The 17864-nt window shown below is 38.0% G+C and overlaps 1 protein-coding gene across 2 annotated transcripts in view; it reads left to right on the plus strand.

The window, feature by feature from the left end:
- Positions 1–17864, plus strand: part of LOC137963598 (aspartic proteinase 36-like) — a 33196-nt gene that overhangs the window by 14155 nt on the left and 1177 nt on the right. For both annotated transcript variants that reach the window (XM_068810735.1, XM_068810736.1), the window contains exons 7-9: positions 5613–5703; positions 6050–6125; positions 6225–6296. In XM_068810735.1, the coding sequence (XP_068666836.1) occupies positions 5613–5703; positions 6050–6125; positions 6225–6296 (239 nt within the window). The remainder of the gene's footprint in view (positions 1–5612; positions 5704–6049; positions 6126–6224; positions 6297–17864) is intronic.

Consider the following 17864-nt stretch of genomic DNA (forward strand, 5'->3'; position numbering starts at 1 on the left):
TCAATCAAGAGTCACCTTTGGCCTTCCAAACTAGTACTCCCTCATCCCTGTTAGTATTCCCTTCCAATTGGAAGCTGCGGAAAAAAATCCTTTGGAGAGTGTCTTCCATGAGCTTGAAGCACCCTTTAGTCCTAAAATATGTTAAAGCTGGATCCAGGTCCATCCCAAAATAACCAGTTGAAGCTGGAAGGTCTTTTCCAACCAATAACTATATGAATGTTTTTAACACTTATCTGTGTGGACGAAAATAGACAATGGGCCTGATACGTGGTTAACACAAATAGGCTACAAATTAAACAGGGGTGCAACTGGGTCCAACAGGCAGACGTCCTACTATACCATCTTATAATTTGGTCTATGTTCATCCAGAGAGACTTGCCGAAGTTGGGAGACCTTTTCTCAACTAATAAACATATGATTTTTTAACACTTATCTATGTGGGACTATTCTCACTATCAAAATAGTTGGCTTAGGCATCGGAGTCTTTAGTCATATGAATAAGGCAATTGGTCATTTGTTAGTCACTTGTTTTTTTTTTTTTTTATGAAAGATGATTTTATTAAGAGAACCAGAGAAAAAAGGGGGAGCTAGCCCCTAACAATTGGTCATTTGTAAGTCACTTGTAAGCACTATATTCTGAGAGGGATTGACTCAGTGCTTCTGCTATTAGAAATTTATCATCTAGGTTTGGAATGTTAGCTAAGTGCTTCTGCTATTTGAAATTTATCGTCTAGGTATGGAATGTCTTTGAGCTGGGGATCCACATCAGTGTTTATTTGGGGCAAACGCTTCTGATAAGATGATCATCTTGGTGAAAAATCATTGGCTGCTTGCTTCCCTTCCCCAGACATACTGGCTCTTGATCGGCAAATCAGTGTTCAGGCAGCAAGCAACTTTCTTCTCATGCTGAGGAATGGATTTCAGTTGAAGAAGAAAGATCCAACGATAATGAAGCTCTTCGGGTAGTTCTTTTCTGTCAGTTTCGTTAAGGGTGCCTCAAGAGGAGTGCGTGATTGTAGCTGATATGGTAGTGTTCTTCATGTTCCTTTTTTGTTTCTTCTTTCTATGCCATGTTGCAATTGCAGCCTGCATGTGAGAAGTGACCTCTTCATTTAGTGTAGAGCTCATTTGCTCTGAGAAAGTTAAAACACCAAAAATTGGTATTTTTATGAATAAAATAGTTGTTAAACACCAAAGATAGGCTAATGTTGCATATTGTTGATTTCTAGGGACAACACATAAACATGAGATCTCAAGGGAAGGAGAGAAGAGAGGAACTCTAGCTCTTGGGGGAGAGGAGAGGAGAGAAGAAACCAGGGGAAAGAGAAGAGGAAAAGAGAGAGGTGTAAGCACAAATTTGAGCCAAGAGGAAGAAGCTTAAATGCTCTATCGCATGCCTTGAGGCTGTATTTATAGTTGTGTGAAAATGTTTACAATGACTACAATGCCCTTAGGGCTACATGCTTCAAAAGGAAAAAGACATAAGATGACATACACCTGCTTGCATAATTACAATTCTATGTCATCTTTATGAAAGTTTTCCTTATTTACTAGTTATCCCACCCCTACACACTTTGGTGTCTCTTAACACTCCCCCTCAAACTGGTATTTGTAACTTCACTTGTAAATAATCTTGGTCAAGAAACTTGTGTGCTAGAAAAATAAATTTTGATTGCCTTGCTTTGACTCATTTTGTTCTTGTTCGCATCTTGCTTGTAATCTTCATCTTGTTCTCATCTTGTCTCCCCCTTACTGGAATATTTTAGCCACATCAAACTTGATTACCACTATACGTGGAATTCTTCATTGTTGGTTACCTCTGTCTTGTACTTCTCTTCCTCAAGTTGCGGATATCTTTGTTCTTTACCAAGAGACGTAACTTGCACAACACAATGGTGAGAGCAGAAAAATCACTCCTAGCCATACGACAAAGCTCCATCACCAGTTAAAACGGTCAGAGTTTGAAATACACTCCGATCAATTTCAATAGTGGAAAATAGCCCAACTTTAGGGCACAACAAAGAGACTACTCACTTTCTAAGGGTAACTCAGACAATAAACACCTCTTGGGTGAAAAATAAAAAGACTTGACTCAACCTGGATGTTGGGTATACTCCTATACTTTTAGATAGTTGGTCTATAGGCATTACGATGAAGTGCTTTTAACAAAAAAATTGAATAAAGTACTTTGAGAAATTAATGGTGTGAATAAAAAGATATCAACTTTCATACTTCAAAAGGAAGGAGGCGCAAATGCAGCTCTTCATACTTCCAATTAAGAATAATGCGCTTTTAGACCGATAGATGGATAAAAAATGACCAGGTTTGACTCAAGAGGGAGATAAAAAAAATAATTCCTCTATTAATATGATGATCAAGGAAAAAAAAGAAACCAATAAGAAAGTTTTGAGATGAAACATAATAATGGAAACTTTCTAAACATAAACTTCTCATATAAGGCAATTACCTTTTAACACAACTTGACCAATTTGCAAAGAAAATATTCAAGAGATAATTTCTGGAACGAGAGAGGTTTTAAGGCACTAAGATTTGGAATTTAGAATGAGCAAACAAGACTTTCTAATTCAAAATTTTCAAACTTTGTAAAAAATGGAATCTAAATTCATAATGGGAAAGACTTCTCTTATAGAAACTAATGTAATATGAGATCAAACAAAAAAAACTTTTAAGAAAGGAAAAATACTCAAACTGATAAAATATTGACTAAATTTTGAAAACAAATAGGAAACTCAACCAAGATTAGCAACTCAAAAAGTGAAGCTGAAAATTTGGCTTAAATTCGGATCTTTGCATGCAATAGGATACCCTTCCAATGGATTGGATATCTTTCTCTAGAAAGATCTTGGGATAGAAAGTAGACTCTAATATCTTTCTTTTGAGATTTAATTCTCAATATAAATCTTCAGTAATGTTTTTTTTTTTTTTTTGAATGATGCTGAATTTTATTAAGAGAGCTCAAACGAGCAGATTATAAGAGAGGAAACCTTCCCAAGCAATGAGAGATTGCTGGGAGGTTCCGAATTTTGCCAATGTATCAGCAATCTTCAGTAATGTTGGTACAAACTGTTCAGAAATTTGAAGTTTTCTGTTGCATGACCATTGTTGCTTCAGATGTCGATTTCTCTTTCTAGAAAAATCTGATTGTAACAATTCTTTTATGTTGAAAACTGGACTCAAAGATCTTTCCAAAGGTATATAATTTTCTATATGAAAAATACAGCATGAGAGTCAAACATCCAATGAAAAACAGGAATTGGGAAAGAAGACTTAGAAAAAACGCAAAACTCCTTTTTTTATTTTTTTTCCTTCTCTTCTCCGTCTTCTCCTTTTCCATCTCAGATCTTTGCTCGCTCTAACACCATGTTGATTTCTAGGGACAACTCATAAACACGAGATTTTAAGGGAAGGAGAGAAGAGAGGAACTCTAGCTCTTGGGAGAGAGGAAAGAAGAAACCATGGGAAAGAAAAGAGGAAAAGAGAGAGAGGTATAAGGACGAATTTGAGCCAAGAGGAAGAGGCTTGAATGCTCTATCCCATGCTTGATGCTGTATTTATAGTTGTGTGAAGGCGTTTACAATGATTACAATGCCCATAGGGTTATATGCTTCAAAGGGAAAAAGACATAAGAGGTCATACACTAGCTTGCATAATTACAATTCTATGTTATCTTTATGAAATTTTTCCGTATTTACTAGCCATGCCACCCCTACACCCTTCAATGTCTCTTAACATTGAAGGATGAAAAAAAAATTCGAAGGGAGTAAAGGTATTAGAGTTACCAATGTTGTGGGAAATGCCCTGATTTATATTTTTAGGGCTGTAAAGTGAAAAAAGTGTTACTTGCCATACTCTTGTTTGCAAGGATCATCAGAAATTTTTCTATGAGATTTTGGTTATTTCTTCTTTAATTTTATATTCTTGCAATCATTTCCCAAGATCTGACTAATTTGTATGCTGATAAACTTGCTAAGCATGGGGCCTCCCTCCAATCCCTTGTTATTAAGGGAGGGCTTCATTGATCTAGAATTTTCTTTACTGAAATATAAGCACACTCATCTTCTTTGAAAAAAAAAAGGATCACCACAAATTCTGTGCTTTTGCCATTTTGACTAAAATCCAATGAAGAAGGCATTGTCTGGGTCCATGTAGTTATTATCTCCCTTGGTTCTGCAACACTTATGGGCACACCAATTTGGGTCAGTTGAGGTGCCTTGGCTTAGTATAGTTCTAGATGCAACTTCCAATGTCTCTAAACCGCTATCCAAAAGTCTTCAAATGTTTTGCAATTTGTTTTGGAAGTGAAGAGTTATTCTTGACTTGGCCATTGTAAAAAATATTTTTGAATTTATTTTAATTTTTAATTTTTTAATATTTTTGAATGGCAATCTTGGAACATTTGGAGCACACTCTGGGAGCTTTTCAGCGAGATATCCTAGGAGATCCTTGATAATGAAGAATTTCTTCACTGAAATACTAAGGCATATAAATTTGACTACCAATTAGATTAATGGTAGTTCTCTAAGTTTTCACTTTCATGCTGAATTATATATTAGCTTATTTGGTTGAGCCTGGTTCCATCCCAAAATGACTAGTTACTTAGAAGGCTTATTGTTCAACCTTATAACCCATTAATTTTTCTTCTCATTTTTCAATGTGGGACTTTTTCCCACTCAACAGTCTCTCTCACATCCAGGCTTAGACATAATGGGCCTAAGATGAGGGTACAAACCCTCTAATGAGGCATAAATCCTCTAATAGGGCACATAGACTCCTTCTTGGTATTTTTTGGGGTTGAACCCGGTTCTATCCCAAAATGACTTGGCTATTTTGGAGGTTTATTGCTCAATCTTTTTTGAAACTCATTTTCTTCTCATTTTTCAATGTGGGACTTTTTTTCCCACTCATCACTATAATTAGAGTTTAACGGTTGCTTTGAAGAAGAGGTGATATTGTGTTGAAAAACTTATGAAGGAAAAGTACCAGTACGGCCTGGTACTACCATTTTTAAGCTGGTGAACCCTGACAGGTTTAAAGGACAAACGTAAGTTGGGAAAGGACAGTTACCAAGAGAAAATTCACAATTTCTGAATATAAACAGATCAATACAAAGAAAAAATTCTGAGGGTCCAAATGAAAACAACTCCAAATTGGGAGAAATTGACACCAAGCCTTGCTGGGCAGACCTATGTCAGTTTGGTGAGGATCACGTCTGGCTAAATGACTATGTGAGTGATAATCTATCAGATAGTTGGCTCAAAAAAAGGGAGACTCCCTCGAAAAAACTCAAATGTTTGGGTTAAATATTTCCTTGGTGTTGAAAATTTTTGGGCTAAATATTGAGAAGGGGGAAATAAAAGGATTGACTAAAAACTGGACAAAATGATTAAATGGAGGAAAAAATCTCCCTTAGAACGGCTGAAATAACAACTTGTGCAACTTCTCCCAGCATTCCAAACCAAAACAAATGATTTAATAAATAAAATACCAACACAGGACTGACTTTTTTTATCTCTTATATATGTGAAACACCAAATACATGCTTCAGAATAAACGATCTATACTAACAGGATTATTTCATACTGTTTTTTCAGTGTGGACGATGGCTTCCCTTCTATAACTTTACATTTTGACGGTGGCCTCTCCTTGACTGTTTACCCTCATGAATATTTCTTTCAAATTGGTGTAAGCCAACTGATCTACAAACCTTATGAAAATGCAGTGTTGTTCTTTTATGCTCTACTTTGTTGGCATTATTAGCATTGAGTTTTGTGACAGTGTATATCTGTCTAATGTTCTTTTCATTACAACAAACTTTAAAAATATTGGGTAAAACCTTTGGTTGTTATCCCAGAATAAAATGGCTAAAAGTAAAGGGAAAAAAAGCAAAAAACGAGTGTTTGTGAGGAATTGAATACGCCCTCAAGTTTCTGTGAGGAAATTAAATAGGTCCTAAATAAAATTGGAGGAAGAAAATTGGACCAAATTGACTGCTAATAGTGTTCGAATTTCCTGACGATGTTTTGTGCAGGATGATGCCTGGTGTATTGGTTGGCAAAATAGTGGAATGCAGTCCAAGGATGGGAAAGATGTGACACTGTTGGGAGGTATAGCAATACACTCAGAGACATGCATATTATGACACTAAGTAATGATTAATTTGTTTTCAATTTTCAGCATTCATTATGGCTGTGTTGTCCATGCAGATCTAGTGTTGTCTAACAAGTTAGTTGTTTATGATCTCGAAAATCAAACCATTGGGTGGACTGATTACAACTGTAAGTGTCTGAGACCTTTATTGAGTTGCAGGATCTCGTGTATAACTTGCTTTTTAGTATAACTTTGTTGCTTCTGGTTAGAATGAGCTATTTAGCTTTAATCTTATGGAACATGATCTCTAAATTTTATCTCAGAAGGACGTGTTGGCTGCTCTTCACGTTTGTTGTTTTTGGAGAACTTTATTTTGGTAATCATGCATGCCCATGTTTTCTCATAAAAAAAATAGAAATAGGAGAATAAGGGAGAGAGAGAAGAAAAGAAGAAGAGAAGAGAGAACGAAAGAGTGCGATGAGAAAGCACTCGTTAGGGGTTGTACACGACCCCCTCATTTCTTTTATTCACTTAAAGTGACTTGTTGTCTAATTACATAATTTCCCCTCTAGACACAAACCTCTATAACTCTCCAACTACTAATCCAAATAACGTGCAACTTGAACTACAGACTTATCCCAACAATCTAAACTTGACAACACTTTTATAGACATATGTTGATAATATAAAAATGATTAAAATGCTTTAAAATAACATTTAATACCGCCTCTCAAGTTAGAACATATATGCTTAAAAGCCCCAACTTGTTACAAAATATCCCAATCTAACATTTACTCAAAACTTTAGTAAAGATATCTCTAACTTTTTTTTTTTAAAAAAGATGTGTATATATATCAACAAAGAAAAATACAGAGGTTATAGGAGCAAATCCCTAACAACAAGAGATTGAAGTTTTGCTCCAGTCCTGGCAAGCACATCTGCTGCCGAATTTGCAGATCTCGGAATGTGAGACCAAATACAAGAAAATGGAGATGCAATTTCAAGAATCTCCCTAAAAGAGTCCCAATGGCACCATGGGGGAGAGGAAACATTCTCGCACCAACCAATTACCACCTTTGAGTCTCCTTCAATATGCAGAGAACCACTGCAATTATCTCTAAAGACGTGAAGCCCATTGAGAAGGCATTGGAGCTCAGCCGACGTGGAATTGACAATGCCTAACGGGCCGACATAGGAAAAAAACTGGTTTCCAGAGGGATCAGAGATAACTCCTCCAAAACCTTCGATCCTGGGATTGCTCAGCGAAGAACCGTCAAAATTCAACTTTAAGAAGTCGTGCTTTGGGGGGATCCATTCTTGCATAACTAGGGACTTGGAAGCAACTTCAACTTCAACTAGGTTTTTTCATCAAAAAGTTTAATTTCAACACAAATTCTTCTAACCTTTGGAAGGATATGGTTCGTGCTAAGTTGGGTTGGAATCTGTCATGGTGGATGTCTGGGGGAAACTGGAGAGGACTATCCTCTATATGGAGATCTATTTTTTTGCTTCTTCAAAATTTCTCAGCAGCCTGTAGATTTTTTGTCGGGAATGCAGATCTCTTAAATTTTGGGATGATTGGTGGACAGGGCAGGAACCTTTACGGATTTCTTTCGGAACTCTTTTCCTTCTATCCACTCAAAGGGAAATTTCAGTTGCAGATGCATTTGAGGGAGGGGGTGTGAACCTGCACCCTCGAAGGGTTCTATCAAACACGGAGGCTATGGAAGCCAGCAGCCTTTTGGATTCATTGAATCATGTCAGAATTAGGCCTTCCAATGCAAACAAGCTCATTTGGTGGCCTGCCAAAAGCGGGAAATTCTTAGTTGATTCGGCTTACAGATACATCAATGGTTGAGATCCGACGCAAAGTGAACATGATATCCACTTCATCTGGAGACTATGTGCTCCCCCTAAGGTAAAATTCTTCATGTGGAGTGCTTGCCAAAGTAAAATCCTCACAGCTGATGTGCTCAGAAGAAGAGGTCACCCATCTATAGATCCACTATGTCCTTTCTGCCACGATGAAGCTGAATCCGCTAGCCATACTCTTCTCCAGTGTAATTACTCATGGAATGTGTGGACCTCTCTTTTATGCAAGTTGGAGATTCAATTCTGTATTGTTACCGATTTGATAAGTTTCTGCGAGTCGATCGTTGGCTATCCCCTTCCTGGTCTTAGCAAATTGATTATCTCAGCCTGTGTTAGTTTCGTTCCATGGGGGCTTTGGAACGAACGGAATAGAAGGCGGTTTGATGCTAAAAGTGAGTCTGAGGCTAGAGTAGTTGATAGAGTGACAGGGCAAATATCCACTTGGCTACTGACTAAAAAACCTTTTACCTCTTTTAAGGGCACCACCATTTGAGACAACTGGAGAAATTTGGCGAATATGCACATTGGAACCAAGGTCCAAGTTATGAAGGAATGGACTCCCCCAGAGAATGGTTACCTAAAATTGAATTTTGATGGCTCTTCTCTCGGCAATACAGGGCTCGCTGGTTTTGGGGGCGTGATTTCGGATTCAGCTGGAAATGAATGTTTTTCCTATGCTGGTCCTTTAGGTATATCAGACTCTACGTCGGCAGAGTTACATGGCCTTCTTAATGGACTTCGGGTTGTCAGAGACAACTGCAATGGGCCTATTCACATTGAAGGGGATTCCAAAGTTGTGATTGGTTGGTGCCAGCGCAATACCACTCCCCCATGGAGGCATTGGGACATATTCCAAGAGATTTTGGATATTGTATCATCTTTTTTATGTATTTGGTCTCACATTCCGAGATCTGCAAATTCGGCAGCAGATGTGCTTGCCAAGGAGGGAGCTTTCCTGCAATCTCTTGTTGTAAGGAATTTGCTCCTTCCCCCTCTGTAAATTTCTCTTGTTAATAGAAATACATCTTCATCCAAAAAAAAAAAAAAATAAGGACTTGGAAGCAAACCTCATTTTTGCCATTGTGCTCTAGTTGTCGCAGATAGAGGTACCCACATAAGAGGAGAAATGCCTCTTGGTAAGAAGCCATACTGAGATTTGACCCAAGACACGTTCAATAACTCTCTTCGCAAAATCACATTTAGCCTCAAATCTCCTTCGGTTGCACTCATTCCATCCAGTGCAAGTAAATATCATAAACTTTCCAAGCCTAGGGAAGGATGTACCAATGAATGACTTACTAAAAGATAGCAGATCAGCCGACATAAAAAGTTGAAGCCCCGTCTTACTAAGAATTGAAGTCCACACTTTCCATGAGTAGGAGCATTGAAGCAGGGTGTGATTGTGGTTGTCTCCTCATTCTCTGAGTTGTAGAAGGGGCAGAGAGGATCAATTGCTGGGTGGCCACGCCTTCTGAGCACATCTACCATGAGTATTTTCCCCTGTAAGGCGCTCCATAGGAAAAAAATTATCTTTGGCGGAACATAAAGACGCCACACAAAGAAAATCTCATGAACACTTTGGTTTAGATGCCAACCATTGATAAATTTGTAAGCGGAGGATAATGAGAAGAAAGATATCTCCAACTTGATCACTAGAACGAACATAAGGAGTAACAATTTTGTTCCTCGTCACTGCATCTCGAATGAAGTGGCAATCAATCTCTATATGTTTGGTTCTCTCATGGAACACAAAATTGTTTATAATGAAAATGGTTATCCGGTTACCATAATACGTGGTCATAGGTTCTACAACACATAAATTCAACTCCTGAAGAGCTGACCTGACCTACATCAACTCATAGTTTGTCCCATGACTATATATTCAGCTTCTGCATTTGAACGAGCCCCCACATTTTACTTTTTACTCTTCCAGTTAATCAAGTTTCCTTCTACAAACACACTATACCTAGTAATAGACTTCCTATCAAGCTTAGATCTTGCATAATCTGCATTTGAGAAAGTTTTTTTCCTTAAATCATGATGGGTTTAAAGAAACAACCCTTTTGCAGGTGATTTTTTTTCTTCTAAATAGCTTCCAGATGAACTTTCCTTGTTTATCCTCAAATTTCTAATTCATAAATTCCAAACCATTATAAGTACGAAAAATATGAAGAGATGTATCAAACTGGGTTTTCATTTCATTATAAAAATTTTAAAATATATGGAACACTTCAGACTTCTACCATAGGAGGTACATCCAAGTAGTATGACTGGAATCATCAATAAATGAAACAAAGTAGTTGTAACCAAAAACATTTGGAGCATGATAAGATCCCAATACATCAAAACGAACTATCTCAAACAAACTGCTACTTTGTGTTTGACTCAAAGGAAATGAAGTTGGATGATGCTTTCTTAGTTGACACGACTTGCACTTGAATTATAAATTGGACAACAACTTAGGAAATAGCTGAACCTACTTTACTGGAGAAGGATGAAACTTCAATATGTACAACATATGGAGGCTACTGTTGAGTAAGCGATATAATCCTCCTCTCTCATGCATCGAACCCATCATCATCCTTGTTTTGAGATTCTGAAATACAAAATGAGTAAGATAGAATGTCACTGATCAATTCATGGATTTTGTGAGTTGACTAATTGACAACAAATTAATAAAAAAGAGTACAGATTTAAGTGACAGGATGGGGTAGGCTGAACATCACCTACTCCATGAACCAAAGGGATAGACCTGTCAACGAGGTTAACATGTTTAAAAATGGAGAATTGACTAAAATTGGAGAACAAGGATGACATCCCTGACATGTGGGATGAAGCACCTGAGTCAATACGCCAGAAATATACCGGACTCACGTGTAAAGCTAACGTACCTTAACTAGCCAGAGTTGTTGTAGGATGTGTAGGTTGAGCCATGGATGTTGAGGAGGATGCTGAAGTCAAAATGCACTGTTGCAGCTGCTAAAGCTCAATAGGCACACTAGGTAATATGCCTTCTACTCAGCTGGAATAAGTCTCAGTATTGTCCTAAGTAGAAGAGTTAGCCCATGCTTACTTACCAACTTTGTCCCAACATTTATTTGAAAAACACAACAAACACACCTTTTGTCACCTCCATCATCATCTTCCTTTGCAGAGTTATCACGACCCCATACAAATTCTAACCATCCTTGAGTGTTAAGTGTAGCCACTTCAACACCCTTAACCTCTTTGATGTAACTACTGTCTCTGCACGCATATTTCCATTAAAGGCTTTAGAAAGTGATGTAATGTCATTGGAAGCAAGTAATTGAGCCCGAATTGCATCAAATTCGGGTCCTAAGTCATCTAGAAACTTAGATAAGAAACAAGAATTTGTATCCCCCCAAATTCGTATTGACCATTCAAAACAGAGGAGGGCATCCCATCAAATTCGAATGCCCATGATTAATTAAGAAACAAGAAGTCAAAATTGTATCCCCCCAAAAAGACTTAGAAAACGTTCATGTGCAGTAATAGTGTCTGAGTAACCTCAAGAAGATGTTTGTTTTTACATTCAACCAAGGAGTATAAGGACATGATGTCTAATGGGTAATACCATGTAAAGCACAAAACACTAAAAATATATGATTAAGATATTCCAATCTATTGTTAGTACAAAGCACATGAACATAGACACCAAATTGATTTTTTATTTCATTAAAAAAATTAGTCAGAATCATAGTGTTGTACTGAGCTTATTTGAAATCTCGTCTGGTCAAAAAATCAGTTGGGAAAATCCTCTATCTTAGGATACAATATAGAGCTAGGCCTTCTTAACTCTATGGCCAACTACTTGGGCTGCTGCATTGAACTATCCTTTGGAACATATTTGGGGCTTCCTCTGACCCCTCGTCTCCCCTCTAAAGCTTCTTGGCACCCAGTCATTGAACGTCTTGAAGGGAGAATTGCCACTTGGAGGGGGAAATTTCTCTCAAAAGCAAGCAAATCAGTTCTCATCAAATCATGTCTTCAAGGAATCCCCAACTATTATTTGTCCATGTTTCGTTCCCCTTCGTCTATCAAAAACAGAATTGAGTTCATTAAGAGACGCTTCCTTTGGGGAGGTCCTAATGGCGAGAAAAAATATCATCTGGTCAAATGGAAGGAGGTTTGTAAGCCAAAAGATCTAGGTGGGTTGGGAATTCGAGACACATCTACAACGAACTCTGCCCTACTGCTTAAATGGATTTGAAAATATAACATGAATCATCATTTGCTCTGGAGAGCTTTCGTCAAGGAAAAATCAAATCTTTCCTCTGGTTGGTGGATAGGAGGGAAAATCCGCTCTCTCACCTGCATGGAAAAAAATTGCTCAACTCCTTCCCAATTTCAAAATAGCTACCAAATGTTATATTGGCAACGGAAATACATCGAAGTTCTAGAATAAGTGGTGGGTTGGCCAAACTCCTCTGAAAAATAGCTTCCCGGTTATCTTTGGCCTCGCAAGTAACCAAGAGATTACTATTTCTTCGGATAGTTTGTCAGAAAATAGAGATTGGAATCTTAACCTAAGAAGGCATCTTACTGATGATGAAGCTCTCCTAGCGTCCCAACTCCTCACTCTTCCTCGCAACCAAATGAACACATCTGAAGATACCCTAATTTGGACTCCTTGTCCAAAAGGATCTTTCTCCTCATCTTCCGCCTATGCACTCCTAAACAACCTCTCAGATCATCCTAAGCACCCAGCGGCTCAAGCTTGGGATCTGCTACCCCCCCATGAGCCAAATTCTTTGTTTGGTCTGCCTGCAGAAACAAAATATTGACCTCTGATGCTTTAATTCGTAGAGGCACCTCAATCTTGGACCATCATTGCCCGTTCTGCATAAATACCCCAGAAACAGCAACCCACGTCCTCCTTTCCTGCAAGTATGCCTATCAAGTTTGGACAACCCTTTTAAACAAAATTGGCCTCCAATTCTGTGCTTCGAGAAACCTGGCTGACACTATCCTCTCTCTGGTCAACTCGCAGCTTCCAAAGCTAGGGAGAATGATTATATCTTGTTGCGTCGGGCATATTATCTGGGCTCTCTGGAAAGAACGCAACAAAAGGAAATTCAAATTCAAGTCTTGCTCTATTGAGGTCTTGTCCGACCAAAAGCAAGCCAAGTCTTTGTTTGGCTTTTAAATAAAAAAGAATTCAAAAAATTCAGTGCCTCAAACTTCAGAGGAAATTGGCTATCTATTGCCGAGATGTCCCTTCCCGCGCGTCCCCCTACTATGGTCACACGGACACCCCCTCCACCTAGATATATAAAGCTCAACTTTGATGGCAGCGCTTTAGGCTGCCCTAGTCCTACAGGTTTCGGTGGTGTTCTTCATAATGGAAATAGCGAACTTCTCTTCTCATATGCTGCCCCCCTTGGCAGATCAGACTTTACTACTGCAGAACTCGTTGGACTTCTGCACGGGCTCAAGGTCTTCTCCAGCCATCTCTCTGGCCCACTCTATATTGAAGGTGACTCAGCAGTAATCATCAATTGGTGCGTAAATCATGGTCACCCCCCTGGCGACATTGGGATATGTTCAAGGAAATCTGTAATTTACTTTCTCGGCTAAATTGTATGTGGAAAAACATTCCACGCTTTGCCAACCACTTAGCAAACTCTCAGACTAAAACGGGTGTGTCTCTCCAACACTTTGTTGCGGAGCCAGGCCCTTAACTAGGTTTGTATTTCTCTCTTTTATCAATATATGCACTTTCATAAAAAAAAAAAAAAAAAAGAAATACATCAAATACTTCTAACTTCTCCATAATAGATACACCCTAGTTACTCTACTAAAATCATCAATAAACGACACAAAATGCTTTAAACCAAGCGGATTAGGAATCCGACGTGGATCCCATATATTAGCGTGAGCTAATTCGAATTGGTGCTACAACTGGATCTAATTGGGAAACTAGATCAATGATGCTCCCAATTGACAAGACTCACAATCAAATAAAATATCTGCTAGCAAAGAAGGGAAAGACTGATGCTACTTAACTTGTGATGGATGTCCCAAGCGTAGATGCTACAAGTAGGAAGAATTTACAGTAATGAGTGCCAAAGTTCAAGAAAAAAATATATCATCTAGCATATAGCCCCCTCCTTTTTCATGTCCGGAATCAATCACCCTCTTCGTCTGCAAGTCCTTGAAAACGTAAGAAGTAGGATAAAATATTACTAAACAGTTTAAAGATTTAGTAATATGACTCACAAAGAAGAGATTGACTAGATACTTTGGAACAAACAGAACGGAATCTAAGGACATCTATGGGGGTGGTGTGAATAGGACCCTCCCTTGAATAGGAGAGGTAGATCCATCAATTAAGTAACTAGATGATATGAATGAGACGGTCTAATGGACTAAAATAAGGAGGGCATACTTGAGATGTGTGTTGAGGTTCCTGAATGAATATTTTGAGGGGAGAATGGGACACATTAAATGCAGTGATACCTATACTTACCATTGTGGCACTTTGATGGAGTTTCAACAGTCGGAGAAGCAGTAGATGATGTAGTAAGCTAGCCCAGTCGCTGTACTAATTGTTGAATCTCTTTTCATAAGATTAGCATGTGAAGAGGCGTCATTTTTCTGTTACTATAGAATTGGCCCAGGTAGGCTTACCAAATTTCTCTCAACATTTTTTAGGAATATAGTTTGACCTACCACAATCAATACATTTCTGATTCCCCCAATCATTTCAGCCGCAACCACAAGTACAGAAAGAGCGCAACCACAGGTACAGAAAGAGGTAGCTTTGCCTCTATGATTACTACCATGAAACTGAACATCAGGCTCACCAATAGAATACTAGAGGTTAAAAGCAGTTGTGTCAGAGAGATTTCCACTCGAGTCATTTTTATTCACTATTGCACCTTCAACCCGAAGAACTCTATTAAAAGCCTGCTCTAGAGTGGTCACATCCTCATTGGCCAATAACTAAGCTCAAATAACATCATATTTAGAGCCCAAACCATCTAGAAACCTGGCTACCTGAATTTGATTCTCTTTCTTACAAATGTCTTCAACATTCGCAATAAATGGATGGAATGTGCTAATTTCCTGTAGTACCCCTCTCATCTCAGTGAAGTAATTTGTCACTAATCTACTTTCACACTTCATGTTAAAATATTTCACATACAACTCAGAGATTCTTGATAAGTTACTTTCTTGAGATAAAATAGATGTCAAGGTAGTTCACATTTCCTTAACAGTACTACAACTTAAAATCTGGTCACTAAATCATGATTTAATATTGTTCACCAACCAAGTCATTACGAAATTGTCTTCCACCACCTAATCTTCAGTAATAGGTACAAGGGGATCATCTGTTATGTATTTTGCCATCCTTTTGGCCCTCCAATACGTCAAAACTGATCTTGACCTATTCACATAATTTGATCCATTCAACGGGATCGTAGTTATCTGAATAGGCTGAGAGAATTTCATATCTAAGCTCTCAATGGTCCCTCTAGACACCAACTTGTGTACTGAATTCAGCCCTTGAACACCAGAAACTACCCAAATTCAATGCAATGCGTCAATTAATCAAATGGGAACACTTTCCCCAACGTTCTATGCCTGCCTAGTTAAGTGGACCGCACAACTGAGTCAATTAGGGCAATTCAAAAGCCGATGTAGTCAATTTCCAAGGAATGTTATTCAAATACAACAAATTGAAGAAGGAACGGTCCAGTTGCAAGAAATCAGGATGACGAGGTATTAGCGATGATGAAGCAAGCATGGTTGGGTACCAAAGAGGTTATGGCAGTTAGAAAAAGGGAAAAATTGAAATTTTTACCCCAATCCAGGAATCTGGGAAGATCCTTCAAAAGAGTTGTTATAGATGGAGAGAAGATCCACAAAATTGGAAGAAAACAGCCCAAGATGTGCATTACTGTTCTGGTACCTTGAAAAATATAAGACTTGGGGGAGAAAATAGAAGAAAAAGGAAGGAGAACAGTTTTGGAGGAGAGCAGCCAAGCTGCCTTGGAATGCATGCTCAGAAAAAGGACATCCCCTTTCTTTTAATCAGGGTTTTAAGTGAAACTTTAGGAAAGGAAAAAATACCCTCAATACACAAACTTACATGTCTCCTTAAATACATCTCTAAATTGAATGAAAATTGGATCATAGACATATTAAGGCATTGTCTGTCTAACAAACATAATATAAGAGAAAAATGTAATATAAGAAACAATTAAAGTACCCCTGAACTGATATTTTAACAAGTCCAAACTGGAGTATACTTTGAAAGACTTTGATGATGGTGGGAGCTTTTTTGCTTTGGGTACTGTTCATCATACCTCCAAAACTGAAACCATGTGCTTTTTTTTTATGGTCACTGTCTTTTTTTGAAAGGCATTCTGATGGTGACCTTAGCAACCACCTTTGATCACTTTTGCAATAATTACTGATTGATATATGTTATGTTCATACTGGTTTTAAAGTAGCAAAAACTTCTGTCTTTTGGTAACCAAGAGGCAGCTCGGTAGGGAGGGTAGTGTAGCAAAATGCTCATGGTCAAATTTTAACCTACTTGAGAATTTGGCGATGAGTAATGACTACTTGCCTCCCCTGCAAAGGTGCAATATAGAGGAGGCGGGTTTGCCACTGATGTGGAGATGTCCTTCTCAAGGATTGTACTTTGATGCAGCCTTTTAGAAACTCAAGACTTAAGGTTATTTTAATTCATACGATCTCTCTCCTCTAGTTTGTAAAGTGGGGATGTGAGCAATATAGCTGTGCTGTGACCAAGGGTTTTATCCAAATCAAGTTACGCAGTCCATTTCTTCAATGGGCCCTGGATCTGCTTTAATATTATCCATATTGGATTCACCCAAGCAAAGTGCAACCACTTATTCAGTTTGGCTAGATATAAATTTAAAGACTCAAATTTTTATATATTATTGTTGTATGTTTCTTCTGTTACTAATTATTCATGTTGATTTTTAAAGCTGTTTTTTAATTTATCTTTTTTAATGATAATATTAAGGTAATGTCTATGTTTTAGATTTGATGGATTAAGTGGCCATGTTGTTGAGTAGAGAGGAAAAAGGGTTTAAGTTTAGCCTTTTAAAGTTGGTTTAGGTCCATCTCAAAATGATTAGCTGAAGTTAAGTGACCTTTCTTAACTAACAGCCACATAATTAGGCCCAAAAACAGCTGCCTTGTTTTGATACCATAAAACTTGATCCAGATGTATGTTAAAGTGACTAGCTGAAGTTTGAGGTATTATTCCCAATTAATAACTACTAAATTTCCTGAAATTAACTTCTGTGGTATTATTCCTTCTAGCTAAATCCTAAACCCCTTAACATAGAAGGTGAAGAAGGGTCACCTTACTCAGAGGCTCATGCTTAGAGCTAGAGGTCCACCACCCAACTGATGTTTTTATATGATTTTATGAATAACTTCACAACTGATGTGGGAATATTCTCTACTCTTGCCCTCACGTGTAGGCCCTCTTGATAGCTTAAAAAACAGTGATAATTTTGGGGAGACCAATTGGACTTTGCTTTAATACTAAGAAGACATTCATACAACTCAAAATCTCAAGTGTATAATAGGTTGTGGATCACTTTATAACTGATGTGAGACTATTCTCAACACAGAGCATATGAAGGGTTTGAACTTTCCTCCCAAAACTGGTGTTGAATTCTTTAGTAAATAGTGTCTGCATCTTCATGATTCATTGAAAAGAGAAAGCATATTGCCTACTCTCTGCCCCTAGTTATCTGGCTCTTCTCTCGTGGACTCCTCCCCTGCAAAGAAGCTAAAGCTTAATTTTGAGGGGCTCAGATGGTTACCATGGTCCAACTGCTTGTGAGGACATTTTTCATGAACTATGGAAGGTT

The sequence above is a fragment of the Aristolochia californica genome, unplaced genomic scaffold (genome assembly GCF_029961685.1).
Source record: "Aristolochia californica isolate CCGP_79_NKW_82.1479 unplaced genomic scaffold, dmAriCali1.0.hap1 SCAF_4, whole genome shotgun sequence".
NCBI lineage: Eukaryota > Viridiplantae > Streptophyta > Magnoliopsida > Piperales > Aristolochiaceae > Aristolochia > Aristolochia californica.